Source organism: Aquarana catesbeiana, linkage group LG09, assembly GCF_042186555.1.
Source record: "Aquarana catesbeiana isolate 2022-GZ linkage group LG09, ASM4218655v1, whole genome shotgun sequence".
Taxonomy (NCBI): domain Eukaryota; kingdom Metazoa; phylum Chordata; class Amphibia; order Anura; family Ranidae; genus Aquarana; species Aquarana catesbeiana.
Genome location: NC_133332.1, coordinates 32,147,078 through 32,165,320, shown reverse-complemented (window position 1 = coordinate 32,165,320; position 18,243 = coordinate 32,147,078). Strand labels below are relative to the sequence as shown.

Genomic DNA, 18,243 nt, shown 5'->3' with positions numbered 1-18,243 from the left:
TGAGGTTGAAAAAAGACACAAGTCCATCAAGTCCAACCTATGTGTGTGATTATATGTCAGTATTACATTGTATATCCCTGTATGTTGTGGTTATTCAGGTGCTTATCTAATAGTTTCTTGAAACTATCGATGCCCCCCCGCTGAGACCACCGCCTGTGGAAGGGAATTCCACATCCTTGCCGCTCTTACAGTAAAGAACCCTCTACGTAGTTTAAGGTTAAACCTCTTTTCTTCTAATTTTAATGAGTGTCCACATATCTTGTTAAACTCCCTTCCACAAAAAAGTTTTATCCCTATTGTGGGGTCACCAGTACGGTATTTGTAAATTGAAATCATATCCCCTCTCAAGCGTCTCTTCTCCAGAGAGAATAAGTTCAGTGCTCGCAACCTTTCCTCATAACTAATATCCTCCAGACTCTTTATTAGCTTTGTTGCCCTTCTTTGTACTCGCTCCATTTCCAGTACATCCTTCCTGAGGACTGGTGCCCAGAACTGGACAGCATACTCCAGGTGCAGCCAGACCAGAGTCTTGTAGAGCGGGAGAATTATCATTTTATCTCTGGAATTGATCCCCTTTTTAATGCATGCCAATATTCTGTTTGCTTTGTTAGCAGCAGCTTTGCATTGCATGTCATTGCTGAGCCTATCATCTACTAGGACCCTCCAGGTCCTTTTCCATCCTAGTTTCCCCCAGAGGTTCTCCCCCTAGTGTATAGATTGCATTCATATATTAGCCACCCAAATGCATTATTTTAAATTTTTCTACATTAAACCTCATTTGCCATGTAGTTGCCCACCCATTAATTTGTTCAGATCTTTTGCAAGGTTTCCACATTCTGTGGAGAAGTTATTGCCCTGCTTAGCTTAGTAACGTCCACAAATATAGAGATTGAACTGTTTATCCCATCCTCCAGGTTGTTTATGAACAAATTAAATAGGATTGGTCCCAGCACAGAACCCTGGGGAACCTGACCATTCCGAGTACTCCCCATTTATTACCATCCTCTGAACTCGCCCTTGTAGCCAGTTTTCAATCCATGTACTCACCCTATGCTCCATGCCAGGGGACCTTATTTTGTACAGTAAACGTTTATGGGGAACTGTGTCAAATGCTTTTGCAAAATCCAGATACACCACGTCTATGGGCCTTCCTTTATCTAGATGGCAACTCACCTCCTCATGGAAGGTTAATATATTGGTTTGGCAAGAACGATTCTTCATGAATCCATGCTGATTACTGCTAATGATATCATTCTTATTACTAAAATCTTGTATATAGTCCCTTATCATCCCCTCCAAGAGCTTGCATATTATTGATGTTAGACTAACTGGTCTGTAATTCCCAGGGATGTATTTTGGGCCCTTTTTAAATATTGGTGCTACATTGGCTTTTCTCCAATCAGCCGGTACCATTCCAGTCAGTAGACTGTCAGTAAAAATTAGGAACAATGGTCTGGCAATTACTTGACTGAGTTCCCTAAGTACCCTCGGATTCAAGCCTTAGGGGAATTTTTGTCCCATGAGCGATGAAAAAAATAGATTTTTTGCTACTCACTGTAAAATCCTTTTCTCTGAGTTCATTGACAGACACAGCCAGGGCCAGTGCTACCACTAGGCGGACTAAGCAACCGCCTAGGGCGCACTGCCGCCTAGGGCGCCTGGCTGCTGGTTATTCTACTCTTGCACTGTCCAAAGAGCTTGCAAGTTGCAAGTATCTACCAGGCAGCCGCTCTCACATGTGTGCAGCACCGCCCCGCCCCCCCCCCCCCCCCCCGTGCGGCTCTTCGATCTGACATCATGTGTCCAGAAACCACCCAGCCCCCCCCCCCCCCAGAAGGCCACTCTCCGCTCTGATGTGTGTCAAGCAATCCCCCCTCTCCGCTCTGAGATCATGATTACACATCAGCTACACACTTCTCCCGAGTCCCGCCCCTCCAGTGTGCTCTGTCCAATCGCCTCCAGCATGTCTGCCCCGAGCAGCTTCACACTTCTCCCGAGTCCCGTCCCTCCTGTGCGCTCCATCTGTGAAGGGGAGGTGGGCGGGAAGATTAAAAACAAGCAGCGAACAGCCACACTGAAAAACTGCTGAATTAACCAGTGAGCCCCTGGAGACCATTCCAAGTGAGTGAGCTCTTTCACTGACCAGAACCTGATCCCTTCTCTCTCTCCCTGCCCCCCCCCTCTCTCTCCCTGACCTCTCTCTCTCCCTGACCCCCCCTCTCTCTCTCCCTGACCCTCTCTCTCTCTCTCTCCCTGACCCCCCTCTCTCTTTCCCTGACCCCCCCCTTTCTCTCTCTCCCTGACCCCCCCCTCTCTCTCCCTGACCCCCCTCTCTCTGACTGACCCCCTCACTCTCTCTCTCCCTGACCCCCCCTCTCTCTCTCTCCCTGACCTCTCTCTCTCTCCCTACCCCCCTCTCTCTCTACTTGACCTCTCTCTCCCTGACCCCCCCTCTCTCTCTCTCTTTCTCCCCCTAACCTCTCTCTCTCCCTGACCCCCCTCTCTCCCTGACCCCCCTCTCTTTCTCCCTGACCCCCCTCTCTCTCTCTCTCTGACCTCTCTCTCTCTCTGACCTCTCTCTCTCTCTGACCTCTCTCTCCCTGACCTCTCTCTCTACCTGACCTCTCTCTCTACCTGACCTCTCTCTCCTCTCTCTCTCCCCTCTCTCCTCTCTCTCTACCTGACCTCTCTCTCTCTCTCTCCCTCTCTGTCCCCCTCTCTCTCCTTCTCTCTCTCCCTGAACCCCATTGCTCTCTCTTTTTCTCTCTCTCCTTGCCAGCACTGAAAGTAGCTTTACTCCAATCTGTTTATCTCCTGTTTTAACTCCTTCCTTCCCATCATATGCCTATACATTGATGTATAACAGAATTACTTGATTAACTTTATCCACTTAAAGTGGTATTAGAGCAAAGCAAAATATTATACTGCAGCTTACCAATTCTTAAATGGGTGGCTGCATTAGTTTTGTTTTTAGGTTTTCTCTTTTATGTTCACCGGGTGATCCTGCTCGTAAGTCTGTTGTTTTTCAAAAGAATGGGCTGTCTTGCAGATGTAGCAGTTAGAGGGTTGAATCAAATATTTTAACATTGGCAAAGGAGGTGGAGTCAGGGGCAGAGCCAGAGGGGGGCGGCAAAATGAGGTTTCGCCTAGGGTGTCAAAAATCCTTGCACCGGCCCTGGACACAGCCTCTTCTTTATCCATAACCAAACAGGGTTTTATAGCTCCACCTACAGGAGTAGGACACTAGGCAGAAAAAAAACTTAGCACCTCCTATGGGTAGTCCTCTCTGGGCAAAAAAAAACCCTCTCTGCTATAGACCTCCAGTCAGTCACAAGCAGTGTCAAAGGAGAAAACTCCATAGAGGGGTGGGTGCTGTGTCCATCAGAGAACTTAGAGAAAGGAATTTTATGGCGAGTAACAAAAAATCCAGTTTTCTCTTTCGTTCATTGACCGGCACAGCCTCTTTTTCTATCCATAACCAAACAGGGATGTCTCCAAGCAGTGCCACAATGAGGAGGTGAGCAAACCAACTAATGGAGAAAAAACACCAGGAAACATGACAACACTCCAAACCACCCAAAGGGTGCCCAAGAGTCCTAACGGCAACCTGCAAAATATTGCAGGCAAAACTAGCTTCGGATGATGCTGACACATCAACTATATATGAAGTAGGAAATGTGTGCACAGACGACCTGATTGCCACTCTGCAAACTTGAGAAACAGATGCCCAATGCCAGAACTCCCAAGAGGCTAACCACCCTAGTGGAACGCTCCGTAATCAGAGGAGGGAGGTTCCTGCCCTTAATGACATACGGCTGCACAATCGCCTGAAGGATCCAATCGGAAATAATGGCAGAAGAGGACAACAAGCCCGTCTTGGACAACTGTGAACACAGAGAATCAGGCCTCCAAAAAGCATCCGTCATAGAAAGGTACACCGATCGCGCAAACAACATCCAAGGTGTGCAGAGCCACCTCTGAGGGTGCGATGACCAAGGACCCAGAGAAGAAAGGACAATGTTCTTATGCAAGATAAAATCTGACAACACCTTGGGAAGAAAGGAAGAGGAAGGTGGAAGCACCACCTTATCTTTATGTAAACCAGACAAGGCTTACTGGACAAAGCCGACAACTCTGGCACCCACCAAGCCGAAAAAATAGCAACTAGGAAGGCCACTTTTTGTGAAAGCGTAAGTAAAGGAACAATCAAAATGCTCTCACAAGGAGGCTTCCGAAGAGCTGGCAGCACCAAAATCAAGTCCCACTGTGGCAACAGGGAATGTACAGAGGGCACCGCATACTGAACCAAAGATGTGTGGCACGGGATGCTAAAAGAAGAATGGCCAGAGCTGAGACTTGACCCATGAACGTGCCCAATGCAAGCTTCTGATCCACACAACATTGGAGCAAGGCCAATACCCAAGCCACCAAAAAAGAGCGGTGATGAAGCCCCAGGGCTTCACTCCAAACAATATCAGCTTGTAGAGGTAGACTTACGAGCCTTTAACATAGATGGAAGCACCTAGCCAAACTACATCTGGACCTGCAGAAGCTGGCTGCCAACAGCCATGCCGCCAACCCAGCAACGTAAGCAGGATGGAACACTATTCCTTGAGATAGAAGGTACTCCTGAAGAGGCACCTGCCAAGAAGTGTCCACCCCCAACCGCACCATGTCGGCATAACACGGACAGAGAAGTCAGCCCGGAGCCACCAGGATGACTGGGATCCATTCAGCCTCTAACCTGTGTCATAGATAATTATTCATACAGAGGGGCGGAAAGCATAGATGAGATTGGGCTGGTCCCACTGCACCACCAGCGCAGTTGCCAGAGGGTCCGACGATCTTGTCACGAACCTAGAAATCTTCTGGATAAGGCAGAGTACCCGAAGATCCATGTCCGGTATCCCCCAGCGAAGGCAGAGCTGATGGAGGGACCACACGCCCTGATCAAGCGTCTGATGGTTGCGATAATCTGTTTGCCAGGTTTAGACTCCTGAAATATGTACAGTAGAAAGCCATTACACACCTTATTGCCCATCCCAAGAAGTGAGATGCCTCCAGGGCCCTTGCTGCACTTCCCGTGTCCCCTGTAAGACTGATCTACTTGTCCAACTGAATCCTGATCGGAGACCCTATAGGCGATCTGTCCAATGTGTCAGCAACAACCTGGGTGCCAGAAGCTCCAGGACATTGACGGGCAGTCGAGCCTCCTGCAGAGTCCAGCTACCCAGAGCCGAGTCCAATCCAAAACTCCTCCCTAGCCCAACAGGCTGGAATCCATCACAACCACAGTTCATTGAAAGGGAAAGGAAGGACTTTCAGGTCCCAAACCTGCATGCACAAAAAAAAAAAAAACTGAGGACCGCTAGAAAGCCAAGAGCTGCCAGATCACTGGCCAGAGTTTCTGTAGGTTTTCCGAAGGAAGGAACACCTCCCCATCTAAAATGGGGAGCAACCTTAGATATTCCAAGCGCTTGGATGGGGTAAAAACAGACTTTGCGAGGTGCAGGATCTACTCGAAGTCCTGTAGGTAACACAGCGTGATCTCCCTGGAGTCCAGCAGAACAACCTAGGATCCACAGGCCAGAAAAGGTTACCCAAATAACAAGGCCTTAGCATCTCCTGTAATCTCAGTAATGCCAGGACAGAGGCCCGCACTCTGGAGGACATCCGAGGAGTCGAGACCAGCCCGAAGAGGTGTACCACAAAAGGATAATGTGCGTTCCTCAACACCAAGTGTAGAGCCGCAGACATATCTCCCACCAGGAAACACACAGGTATACAACCTAGACATCCAAGGACACCAGACAATACCCCCAGGAGGGAAAGACCCCCACCGCCTGGATGGATTCCAGCATGAATGTCTGAACCAGCACAAGGTAATACAGGGCCTCCAGGCCCGGGATCAGGAAAACCCTGTTCCAGGCATGGGAACTACTCTGGCTCAGCACTAGGATGCTTACACCACAGCGACCAGGTCCCGCACCATGATGCACAGAACCCGAAGGCAGGAGAGAAGGAACAGATAGAAAGAAAGTCCTCAGAGGGATAGGAGGAAATTCTATGTCATGGGCATATACCAACAAGGTCACTGAGTACAGGTAAAAGGAAATTCAAGACTAGCAAGCAACGCTGTCCCCGCCGTGGACAGTGGTAGAAATCACACACGCTAGCTATGAGAGGCTGGATGTCGATCAAGGCAGTACCACCGAGAATATATCTCTGGAAGGGCGGGGACATTCTGGCCTCGCAGAAGCCTGGCCAGCAGCCGGCACTTGAGCCAAAGTACCCACCTAAGCACCACCGTGAAATGGAGAGCTTGGAAAAGAGGTAAGCAGCAACAGCGGATGTACCACATAGGTGCATCCAGCCCACCAGATCCACATGTCCGGTATCCATACCGGGTCACCGCAGCTTGGCTTATGTGGTCAATATCGGAGGCACCAGACCATGGCCGCAGCAGGTTGTAAACGCTGACTGTGACATGGCACACAGAGCAGGCGACCAAGTCTGCCCTGCTGTCTCTACGTGCCCCCCTTAATGAAGGAGGGAAGCTCAACCGCTGATATCATGGGTTCCCCTGCACCCAGGAAGAAGAGGGGGACATACCATGGGAGAACAGGTCCACTTCATCACAGAATCTGCCCAAAGCGCCTAGGTACCACAAAAAACACTATGGGTGTCCCCTATGGAAAGGTGAGCAGGAGAAGCAAAAACTTTAACCGACCAGCCGGTCAGGGCTTGCCGCCCCTGGGATCTCCCACTGAGAACTGTGCCCAGTCAGCGCGGCCAAACCACAGGGCGCAAAGGTACCTTAGCAGGGGAATAGCTCAGATGGCCTCCCAAGACTCCTGGAAGGGAGGAGGGACTCGGGGGGGGGGAGCAGAGGTTCCCCATAGGGTCTGACCACCCCAGGGAGTACCCGTGCCCACACCGTATCCAGGGAAGGAGGGGGGCATCTACTTACCGATTCATGCAGAGCGTGTAAGTCTCCCATGACAGATCCTCTCCACAAAAGTGGGGGGGGGCTGTCAGCCGGGAAGCAGTGTGACACGGACTAAAGGTCATATGTGTCCCTGTGAGACATATAACTCGCTGGCCGCCCCGGTCTAAGATGGGGCATTGTCGCGGCCGACTGAGCACAGAGCTAGCAGTCTGTGCGTGCTGGCTGGTTAGACTGGGATGACCACTGGATTTAGATTACCGTATATACTCGAGTATAAGTCGATCCGAGTATAAGTCGAGGCCCTAATTTACCACAAAAAAATGGGAAAAACTTATTGACCCGAGTATAAGACGAGGGTGAGAAATGCAGCTACTGTAAGTGGAAAAGAGAGTCAACAATGCCCATTTTCAGCCTCACTGTGCCCATTTGCATGTCTCACTGTGCCCATTTGCAGCCATAGGTCCCCCGAACTTCAAACTCGGTAGTTAAGGGTTCCTAGATGCCCCCTGGCTGCAGCCTAAATTTGGGGTCTCTGAGCCCAAAGGGTCCCGAAATGACATTGCTGCAGATGAACACAGTTGACTGACTTTGGGGCCCCGTATCTCGGGGCCACTTAGTGTTAGGAACCCCAAATTTGGTGTGCAAACCCAATGGAACTAGCACCAAGTGGCCCCGAGATACAGGGCCCCAAAAATCGGTTCAGAAAATGTCAAGCACTTTTCTGCAGCAGAGAATGACATTTTCCGAACTGGCTTTGGGGCCCCGTATCTCAGGGCCACTTGGTGCTAGGAAATCCAGCTTTGGATATGTTGTGGGACCAGTTCCACTGGGTTTGCACACCAAATTTGGGGTTCCTAGCACCAAGTGGCCCTGAGATACTGAGATACGTGGCCCCAAAGTCGGTTCGGAAAATGTCAAGCACTTTTCTGCAGCAGAGAATGACATTTTCCGAACCGAATTTGGGGCCCCGTATCTTGGGGCCACTTAGTGCTAGGAACTCCAGCTTTGGATATGTTGTGGTACCAGTTCCACTGGGTTTGCACACCAAATTTGGGGTTCCTAGCTCCAAGTGACCCTGAGATACGGGGCCCCAAAGTCAGTTCGGAAAATGAAATTTTTTGCTGCAGAAAAGTGCTTGACTCGAGTATAAGTCGAGGGGGGCACTTTCAGCACAAAAAAATGTGCTGAAAAACTCGACTTATACTCGAGTATATACGGTATCCAGCCTGACTGTTAGATAGAAAATCTCCACAGGAAAAAAGCCAAAAGAAGAGAAAAGGGAAAAAAGCTGTGGGACCACAAGTCTCAGCAGAAAAACAAGTCTGTACTCCTGAAGGCCAAAGCAGAGAGCAAGTTTTATGCCCTGAGAGGACAGCCCATAGGAGGTGCCGAGTTTTTTTCTGACTAGTGTCCTACTCCTGTAGGTGGGCTATAAAACCCTGTTTGGTTAAGAATAAAGAAGAGGCTGTGTCCGTCAATGAACGAAGGAGAAATAAAGTTTATTAACCAGTTGCATACTTGGCCATTATCAAAAAATTGAGGTAAATTGTGTCTGCTATTAAATGGCTAACATCCCTCTAATGTCAATAGAAATAGAAGATTTTCCCCTCGGGGTGGGTCTTTAAAGGCATAGATTGTGAAAAAGTATTTAAAATCACAGTATTTTAATGGTATCAAAATGGTTTACAAAAAGTAATGCAATATAAAAACATGAAATCTTAGACCAACATGATTATGAGCAACATCACATGCAACTTGAAAAAATAATATGCATACATGATGTGATGTAAATAATAGATACTATGTGCAGTCATAGTTCCTACGCGTTACGGAGTAATATAGACTCCTTCTTCAGGGCTGGTTCAATATGCAAAGGTGAGTAACACTTATAATCTAAGAATACAAAAATATATGTTATATATCCATTCGATATTGAAGGATATAGTGGCAAAGGTAGGGAAATACTATCTGAATACTCACTTGCTCATTGGAGAAGTGTGTAGGCCAATGCGTACAGAAAGATACCAAAAGGCTGTCAGGGAATAAGGTGCAGAGGAAAGTGCACTAAGGAGAGAATCAGAGAGGGCTTAGATGCAGAGCCACATATATGCACACTGGGACCAGATTGGCATGGCTGTGGGCAAAAGGAAGCATTGAAAGTAAATCATATTCTAATGCATATACGTATATAAGTATCTTTTTAAGGTGATTGTCCACCTCTTACTAATGAACAAAAGGTGTACAAAGACATACATTTATGCTAAGTGTAAAGCGCTAAATTTTAAATACTGTTTCACAATCTGTGCCTTTAAAGTCCCATACCTGGCCATTGTAAAATGACGCCGGCAGGAACATTCTGTCCCTCCGTGGGGCGCACAGCGTGGCGATTGGTGATGAGGTGTGAGCCCTCGGGACACAGCTCATCGAAAATGGCTCTTTACAACTTGACTGGCTTTAAGCAGTCACAGCCAGTCACATGAGTTGTTCATGATCTCGCCGCTTGTACGCGCCCTTGGGGGGGCGCACAGCGTGGCGATCGGGGATAAGGCACATCCCTCGGACACAGCCCCTCCCCAATCAGGGTAAAGAGCCATTGAAAATGGCTCTTTACCAAGTGACTGAATGTGTCCAATCACAGCCAGTCACAAATGACAACAAACGGCTGTAGTGCCATTTCCGGGTTCTCCTCCTCAGTGTGTGAGGAGACCTGGCTAAAAAAAACACAATGCAGTACCCGATTGCCCCCCAAATAAAGAGGACCTGTCACCAGCCCCTCAGAGTACCTGTCACCAGCCCAGCCCAGCCCATCAGAGCACCTGTCAGCAGCTCACCTGAGTACCTGTCACCAGCCTATCTGAATACCTGACACCAGCCCATCAGAGTACCCGAGTACCTGTCTCCAGCCCAGAGTACTCGAGTACCTGTCTCCAGCCCAGAGTACTCGAGTACCTGTCTCCAGCCCATTAGAGCACCGGAGTACCTATCTGCAGCCCATCAAAGTACCAGAGTACCTATCTGCAGCCCATCAGAGTACCTGAGTACATAAGGTGTGATAGGTCATCAGGAAATGATGCTCCTAGAATGCCTGACGGTGCTCCCTGCATTTTGGACCTCTGTATGTGGCCAGGCTGTGGAAAATTCTCACACATGTGGTATCGCCATACTCAGGAGGAGTAACAGAATGTATTTTGGGGGGTAATTTTTGCTATGTACATTCTATATGTTAGAAATTTCTTATAAATTGACAACTGTGTAAAAAAAAAAGTTTTCATTTTCTTTCCACATTTTCCAAAAACGTTTGGGAAAAAAATGACATGTTCAAAAGACTCTTTATGCCTCATAGAATATACATTTGGGTGTTCTCTTTCCAAAATGTGGTCATTTTGTGGGCATTTCCATTATCCTGGTGCTCCACGGCCTTCAAAAGTGTGACAGGTAGGAATTAAATTAGATATGTAATTTATGCTCCTAGAACGCCTGATGAACGTCTCCCTGCAGGTTGGGCCTCTCTATGTGGCCAGGCTGTGTAAAAATCTCACCCATGTGGTATCGCCATACTCAGGAGTAGCAGAATGTATTTTGGGGTGTAATTGGAAGTATGCACATACTGTGTGTGAGAAATAACTTGTTATTATGACAATTTTGTGTAAAAAAAAATAATAATAATTTTCCCCAAAATTGTGGGAAAAAATTACTACTTCAAAAACTCACCATGCCTCTTACTAAATACCTTGGACTGTCTACTTTATAAAAAGGGGTCATTTGGGGGGTATTTGTACTGTCCTGTCCTGACATTACAGGGTCTCAAGAAACGAGATAGGCCGTGAGTACATCAGGTGTGATCAATTTTTAATGATTTGCACCAAAGCTTGTAGACTCTGTAACTTTTAGGCTGCTTTCACACTGGGGCGTTGGGGGCGTCGGCGGTAAAGTGTCGCTATTTTTAGCGGTGCTTTACCGTTGTTTTAGCGGCACTATTCGGCCGCTAGCGGGGCGCTTTTAACCCCCTGCTAGCGGAGCGAAAAAGGGTTAAAAAAGGGTTATACACCGCTCCTACAGAGCTGCAAAGATGCTGCTTGCAGGACTTTTTTTACCGTCCTGCAAGCACACTGCTCCAGTGTGAAAGCACTCAGGCTTTCACACTGAAGAGATAGGAGAGGCTCTTTACAGGCGCTATTTTTAGTGCTGTAGCGCCTGTAAAGCGCCTCATTGTGAAAGCAGTCTTAGGCAGACTAAATAATATCCAGTAATTTGGGTTGGTTATTTTTACCAAAAATATGTAGCAGTATAAATCTGGGCACAAATTTATGGACAAAAATTACTTTGCAAAATTTTATAATAGAAACTAAAAAAAAGTGGGTTTTTTTTCAAAATTTTCGGTTTTTTACTTATATCGCAAAAAATAAAAAACCCAGTGGTGATTAAATACCACCAAAAGGAAACTCTCTTTGTATGATAAAAATGTTGTTTGGGTGCAGTGTTGCATGACTGAGTAATTGTCATTCAAAGTGTGAGAGCACTAAAAGCTGAAAATAGGTCTGGGCAGGAAGGGAGTGTAAGTGCCCAGTGTTGATGGTTAAAACAATTTTAAAAAAGTGTAAAAAATTACTAAAGCATACTAAAGCAGTCAGGCGTAGAAGCAAATAGGAACATATAAAAACATAATTACCTAAAGAAACAGAGAGCTAAGACCACAGTCCTGGGTGACCTACAATACAAGTATGGGGGGGTGCCCCAAAAGTTCATGGCCTGACAAGTAAAGAGTGACCACACAGATTTGAATCTCTATTAACCCACCAAGTCACTCCTCCAGATGTTTGACACTGAAATGGAGCATTGTGTGCTTTATGGTTTTTCTGCACTCCTTGCAAACAGTTTGCACACCCAGTAGTCAAGTTGAAAATGTAGAAAGCAGAAGAAGTAGGCTCGGAGTGTTCCATTAGTGGGCTAAGTGGTGGCGACAGTCTTCTGGGATTCTGAGGGTGTGCTGCTGTGATGACAGAAGACTGTTGCCATCCCTTTGCCTGCTCATGGAACAATCTGAGCCTTTTTCTTCCACTTTCTCCCTTTATAACTTGACTGGGGGGTTACCAACTAGTTGCAAGCAGCACACAAAAAAACATATAGCGTGCATGCGCAATTTTCAGCGCCAAACATCTGGAAGAGTGGCGTGGTGCGATGATAAAGTCAGTGTGGTCACTTCTTCAATATCAGGCCGTGAACTATATTTTTCTTTTACTATTTACCGCTTTAACTCTATTTCTAGAGTCATGTAAGCCTGAGAAAGCAGTTATTTTCTATGTTTTCAATCATCAGCAAAAGGAAAGCAGCACAGCTACAGAGAAACTCTCCCTAGTAACAGGTGACGAATGATACAAACATTTTGATTGGGCCTTGCAGAAAAAATGTCCAATCAAGCACCGCCCAATCTTCTGTAATTTATGGTAATGACATTGTATCCTTAGTGGTTGCATTTTCATTACATTACTTTGAGTATCTGAGCATTACCAGCAGCAAGATGAAAACAGCCTTAATTTTCTTCACTGCTTTACAATTTGTATTACTTCTGCACATTGGCATCATCCAAGGAGAATATACAGTAGGTATGTACCTCTTTTTTTTCTGTTTAGCTATTAAAAAAAGCATTTCGTACTAAACTGCAAAAGGATTGGCAGCTGACCAATATAACGTGTTTTTTCTAAAATGTTATTGCCCGTTGACAATTACAGTGACACAAAGCTCTGTTTTTAAAAAAAAAAAATCTATTCAAGGATGTATGCTCAGAAAAGAACCTTACTTACCTAGTGCTCTCAGTCTTTTCCAAACCTCAATATTCTTTTATTTTTGCTGCTGTGATCAGACTTCTTGTTATAGGGGGACTCCGTTTGTTCTCCATTGTCTTACCCTCTGTTGCTCACTTCGAAGATAGACTAGGAACTATGGACTATGGTAAAAAAAAAAAATTACCATGATTGGTTTGTGTGAAAGTTATAGCATCTACAAATGATGGTGTATATATACTGGAAATTAGATTCCTTTATATTTATATTAGTAATGGCGGTGTTCGGCAGCTCATAATGGGACTGTGATAGCACCGCAACCAATCTGACACTGAGTGGGAACTGACACGGACATCACCAGTGACACCTATACAGTGATAATACTATACACTGTCACTGTACTATTGACACTGGCTGGAAAGGGGTTAAATGTGTGCCTGGTAATGTGTGTGCTGCTTTTACTACAGATCTGTTTGTTCCTTCTCTCTGTAAAGTAGGAATATGCAGATTGTCCCTCTGTACAGAGCCCTGTGTTGATTGTCAAGCTGTTGACAAAATCCTGCTGTGTTCAATCACAGTAGGAGTCGGCGTGTGGGAGCGAGTGCCCACCTAGAACCCAGAAAAGGCCAGGGATGGACAGGTACATTGCTGTGCCTCTAGGAGCCGCCCATCAACAGTACATTGTTAGCAGCTAGTCCTGTAGCGGTTAATGTTTTGATTAATAAATGTGAAAACAACTGGCTGTACTAATGTGTATTATTACAGAGCGTATGGGGGTTTTCTTAGCCACTTCTGTTTACAGGGTCATAGAGACCCTCTGTGCATAACCCAGATGTGCAGCATGCTAGCCTAGGGCTTATGTAAAAAGCATGAAGGTTTACACAATTTCAAGAAAATTGCTGCTGGATGTCTGTGAAAGTTCTCAATTGTCCAGTTTATCCCCTTCCCGCCGACCGTACGCATATGTGCGTACTCGACTTTCCGGGGTTATACCGGGATGATACCCGCAGCTGCAGGCATCATCCCGATACCGTTGTTTTGAGCGGGCAATCGGCTACCCGTATATAACAACCGATGCGGCTAAAAGCCGCTCGGCTGTTATACCGGAGGAGCGGGAGGGGACATCCCCTCCCGCCGCTCTTACCGGGCCTCCCGTGCGATCGGGAGGCCCAGTGTCCAATCGGCTGCCTCCGGCAGCTGTGGGCGGGCTGGAACGAAGCTGTGGGCGGCTTCGTTCCAGCCTTCTCAATGTAAACGCGGAAGCGACGTCATGACGTCATTTCCCGTTTACTCGGCTGCCAATGGCGCCGAATTTAAAAAGATACACAGTATTCAGAATCGCAGTTTTCGGCAATCTGAATACTTTGAAGTGCAGAGGAGGGAGACCCCCGATCTCTCCATAAAGAGTACCTGTCACCACCTATTACTGTCACAAGGGATGCTTACATTCCTTGTGACAGCAATAAAAGTAAAAAAAAAAACATTTTTTTTTAAAAACACAATTTATAAGTCTAAAAATAAATAAAAAATAAATCTTTTAAAGCGCCCCCGTCCCCGCGAGCTCGCGCAGCAAAGAAAACGCATACGGAAGTAGCGCCCGCATATGTAAACGGTGTTCAAATCACACATGTGAGGTATCGCCGCGATCGTCAGAGCGAGAGCAATAATTCTAGTCCTAGACCTCCTCTGTAACTCTAACCTGGTAACCGTAAAAAAAAATTTAAAGCGTCGCCTATGGAAATTCATAGCTACCATAGTTTGTCGCCATTCCACGAGTGCATGCAATTATAAAGCGTGACATGTTTGGTATCTATTTACTCAGCGTAACATCATCTTTCACATTATACAAAAAAATTGGGGAAACTTTACTGTTTGGATTTTTTAAAATTCATGGAAGTGTCCCTTTTCCAAAAATTTGCGTTTAAAACACAGCTGCACAAATACCATGTGATATAAAATATTGCAACAATCTCCATTGTATTCTCTAGATTCTCTGCTAAAAAAATATATATAATGTTTGGGGGTTCTAAGTAATTTTCTAGCAAAAAATATGGATTTTAACTTGTAAACACCAAATTTCAAAAATAGGCTTAGTCATGAAAGGGTTATGGTATAGCTACTAGTAATCATTCACATTCAAAAGGACTTCTTGTAGCTCATTCAAACTGCTTATTCAGTTCCAATTATTGAAGTAATATCTAAATAAATCCACGCAAGGAGAAAGGGTAAAAGATTGCAAAAAAAAGGGGGGGGGATTGCAAAAAAAAAGGGGGGGGGGACTGCGGCCTCTACAGGTACATCATCACCTGGGTGGAGTGTACTAAGGTGAATGTAAAAGAGAGTGTAGGTGTGGTGCTGTTCTGTGGAAAAAAGTGTCTTATCTAGAAAACTACTGTGATACACCCTCTGCAGTGCTTCAAAGTAAGATGTGGTTGGTGAGAGGATTACTCCACAGAGTGCCAAAAATGTGTTAAATTATCAGCAGGTGCCTAGACCTGTGTATATGCACTCCTAACTGGGTGTGGTGCTATGAATCAATATGCAATATGTTATCCTCTAATGGTTGAACTCACCTCAAAAGAGGGAATATTATATATATAAGCATGAATGGAAGAAAGCAAATGAGTTATCCTCTAATATTCACGTCTGAAATTACAAAAAGGGGGGTAAAAGTGCATGGAGGGGGACTTCAATAGTGCCTTGCTTGTGACGATGCTAAATACTCTGAATGATAACCCAGTGTATGGGGTATAGCTGATATTCAATGATTGATATTAAGGAGGAATATATATAGAACAAATGTAGATATGGCGCTGTTCTAATGGAGTAAATGTTTGATGATAAAACCACCGTATTATACCTTGTGTAGTCTCCCAGACTAGGTGTGGAAACTGGATAGTTTGAACTGTGTATGCTATAAATTAGTGGCAAGTGCCTCGAGCCTTGTGTAGGTGCACATATAACACAGTGTGGTACTACAAACTTATGGTGTCCATTAGCAGTTGGACTAATTCAAACGAAAAAATGGGTGAATGAATAAAGGAATAAAAAATGGAGGAGAACAGCGTGTGTTACAGCCTCTGTCACCCAGTTTGCGGTGTATTTTAGATTACATAGTTACATAGTTACATAGTTACATAGTAGGTGAGGTTGAAAAAAGACACAAGTCCATCAAGTCCAACCTATGTGTGTGATAATGTGTCAGTATTACATTACATATCCCTGTATATTGCGGTCATTCAGGTGATTATCTAATAGTTTCTTGAAGCTATCAATGCTCCCCGCTGAGACCACCGCCTGTGGAAGGGAATTCCACATCCTTACCGTTCTTACAGTAAAGAACCCTCTACGTAGTTTAAGGTTAAACCTCTTTTCTTCTAATTGTAATGAGTGGCCACGAGTCTTATTAAACTCTCTTCTGCGAAAAAGTTTTATCCCTATTGTGGGGTCACCAGTACAGTATTTGTAAATTGAAATCATATCCCCTCTCAAGCGTCTCTTCTCCAGAGAGAATAAGTTCAGTGCTTGCAACCTTTCCTCATAACTAAGATCCTCCAGACCCTTTATTAGCTTTGTTGCCCTTCTTTGTACTCGCTCCATTTCCAGTATGTCCCTCCTGAGGACTGGTGCCCAGAACTGGACAGCATACTCCAGGTGCGGCCGGACCAGAGTCTTGTAGAGCGGGAGAATTATCGTTTTATCTCTGCAGTTGATCCCCCTTTTAATGCATGCCAATATTCTGTTTGCTTTATTAGCAGCAGCTTGGCATTGCATGCCATTGCTGAGCCTATCATCCACTAGGACCCCCAGGTCCTTTTCCATCCTAGATTCCCCCAGAGGTTCTCCCCCCAGTGTATAGATTGCATTCATATTTTTGCCACCCAAATGCATTATTTTACATTTTTCTACATTGAACCTCATTTGCCATGTAGTCGCCCACCCCATTAATTTGTTCAGGTCTTTTTGCAAGATTTCCACATCCTGCAGAGAAGTTATTGCCCTGCTTAGCTTAGTATCGTCTGCAAATACAGAGATTGAACTCTTTATCCCATCCTCCAGGTCGTTTATGAACAAATTAAATAGGATTGGTCCCAGCACAGAACCCTGGGGAACCCCACTACCCACCCCTGACCATTCTGAGTACTCCCCATTTATCACCACCCTCTGAACACGCCCTTGTAGCCAGTTTTCAATCCATGTACTCACCCTATGGTCCATGCCAACGCACCTTATTTTGTATAGTAAACGTTTATGGGGAACTGTGTCAAATGCTTTTGCAAAATCCAGATACACCACGTCTACGGGCCTTCCTTTATCTAGATGGCAACTCCCCTCCTCATAGAAGGTTAATAGATTGGTTTGGCAAGAACGATTCTTCATGAATCCATGCTGATTACTGCTAATGAAATCATTATTATTACTAAAATCTTGTATATAGTCCCTTATCATCCCCTCCAAGAGTTTACATACTATTGATGTTAGGCTAACTGGTCTGTAATTCCCAGGGATGTTTTTTGGGCCCTTTTTAAATATTGGTGCTACATTGGCTTTTCTCCAATCAGCTGGTACCATTCCAGTCAATAGACTGTCTGTAAATATTAGGAACAACGGTCTGGCAATCACCTGACTGAGTTCCCTAAGTACCCTCGGATGCAAGCCATCTGGTCCCGGTGATTTATTAATGTTAAGTTTCTCAAGTCTAATTTTAATTCCGTCCTCTGTTAACCATTGAGGTGCTTCCTGTGATGTGTCATGAGGATAAACACTGCAGTTTTGGTTACTGAAGCCCTCCGATTCACTTGTGAAGACTGAGGAGAAGAATAAATTCAATACCTTTGCCATCTCCCCATCCTTTGTAACCAGATGTCCTTCCTCATTCTTTATGGGGCCAATATGGTCTGTCCTCCCTTTTTTACTGTTTACATACTTAAAGAATTTCTTGGGATTTCTTTTGCTCTCCTCCGCTATGTGTCTTTCATGTTCTATCTTAGCCATCCTAATTGCACCCTTACATTTCTTATTGCATTCTTTATAAATTCTGAATGCTGAGGATGATTCCTCAACCTTGTATTTTTTGAAGGCCTTCTCCTTTGCTTTTATATGCATTTTTACATCGGAGTTAAGCCATCCAGGATGTTTGTTCGCTCTTTTAAATTTATTACCCAATGGGATACATTGGCTAATGCCCTTATTTAATATGCTCTTAAAGCAAACCCATCTCTCCTCCGTATTCTTTGTTCCTAATATTTTATCCCAATTTATGCCTTTTAGCAAGGTTTGTAGTTTAGGGAAGTTGGCTCTTTTGAAATTCAGTGTCTTTGTGTTCCCTTCATGTTTCCTATTTGTGTGATTTATACTGAAACTAATTGACCTGTGATCGCTGTTACCTAAATTGCCCCGTATTACCACATCTGTTATCAGGTCTGTATTATTGGTAATCAGTAGATCTAGTAATGTTTTATTTCTAGTTGGTGCGTCTACCATCTGACCCATAAAATTGTCCTGCAAAACACT

The 18,243-nt window shown here is 45.2% G+C and overlaps 1 protein-coding gene and 1 long non-coding RNA gene across 2 annotated transcripts in view; one reads left to right on the top strand and one right to left on the bottom strand.

Annotated features, from left to right (window-relative positions):
• Positions 1–13,102, bottom strand: part of LOC141107477 (uncharacterized) — a 58,215-nt gene extending 45,113 nt beyond the window's left edge. Inside the window, exon 1 of the long non-coding RNA XR_012235912.1 lies at positions 12,751–13,102. This is a non-coding gene — a long non-coding RNA (uncharacterized lncRNA). The remainder of the gene's footprint in view (positions 1–12,750) is intronic.
• LOC141107476 (HLA class II histocompatibility antigen, DRB1 beta chain-like) overlaps positions 12,378–18,243 on the top strand; it is a 43,571-nt gene continuing 37,705 nt past the window's right edge. The window contains exon 1 of the mRNA XM_073598239.1: positions 12,378–12,552. Within this exon, the coding sequence (XP_073454340.1) occupies positions 12,468–12,552 (85 nt within the window). The 5' untranslated portion in view covers positions 12,378–12,467. The remainder of the gene's footprint in view (positions 12,553–18,243) is intronic.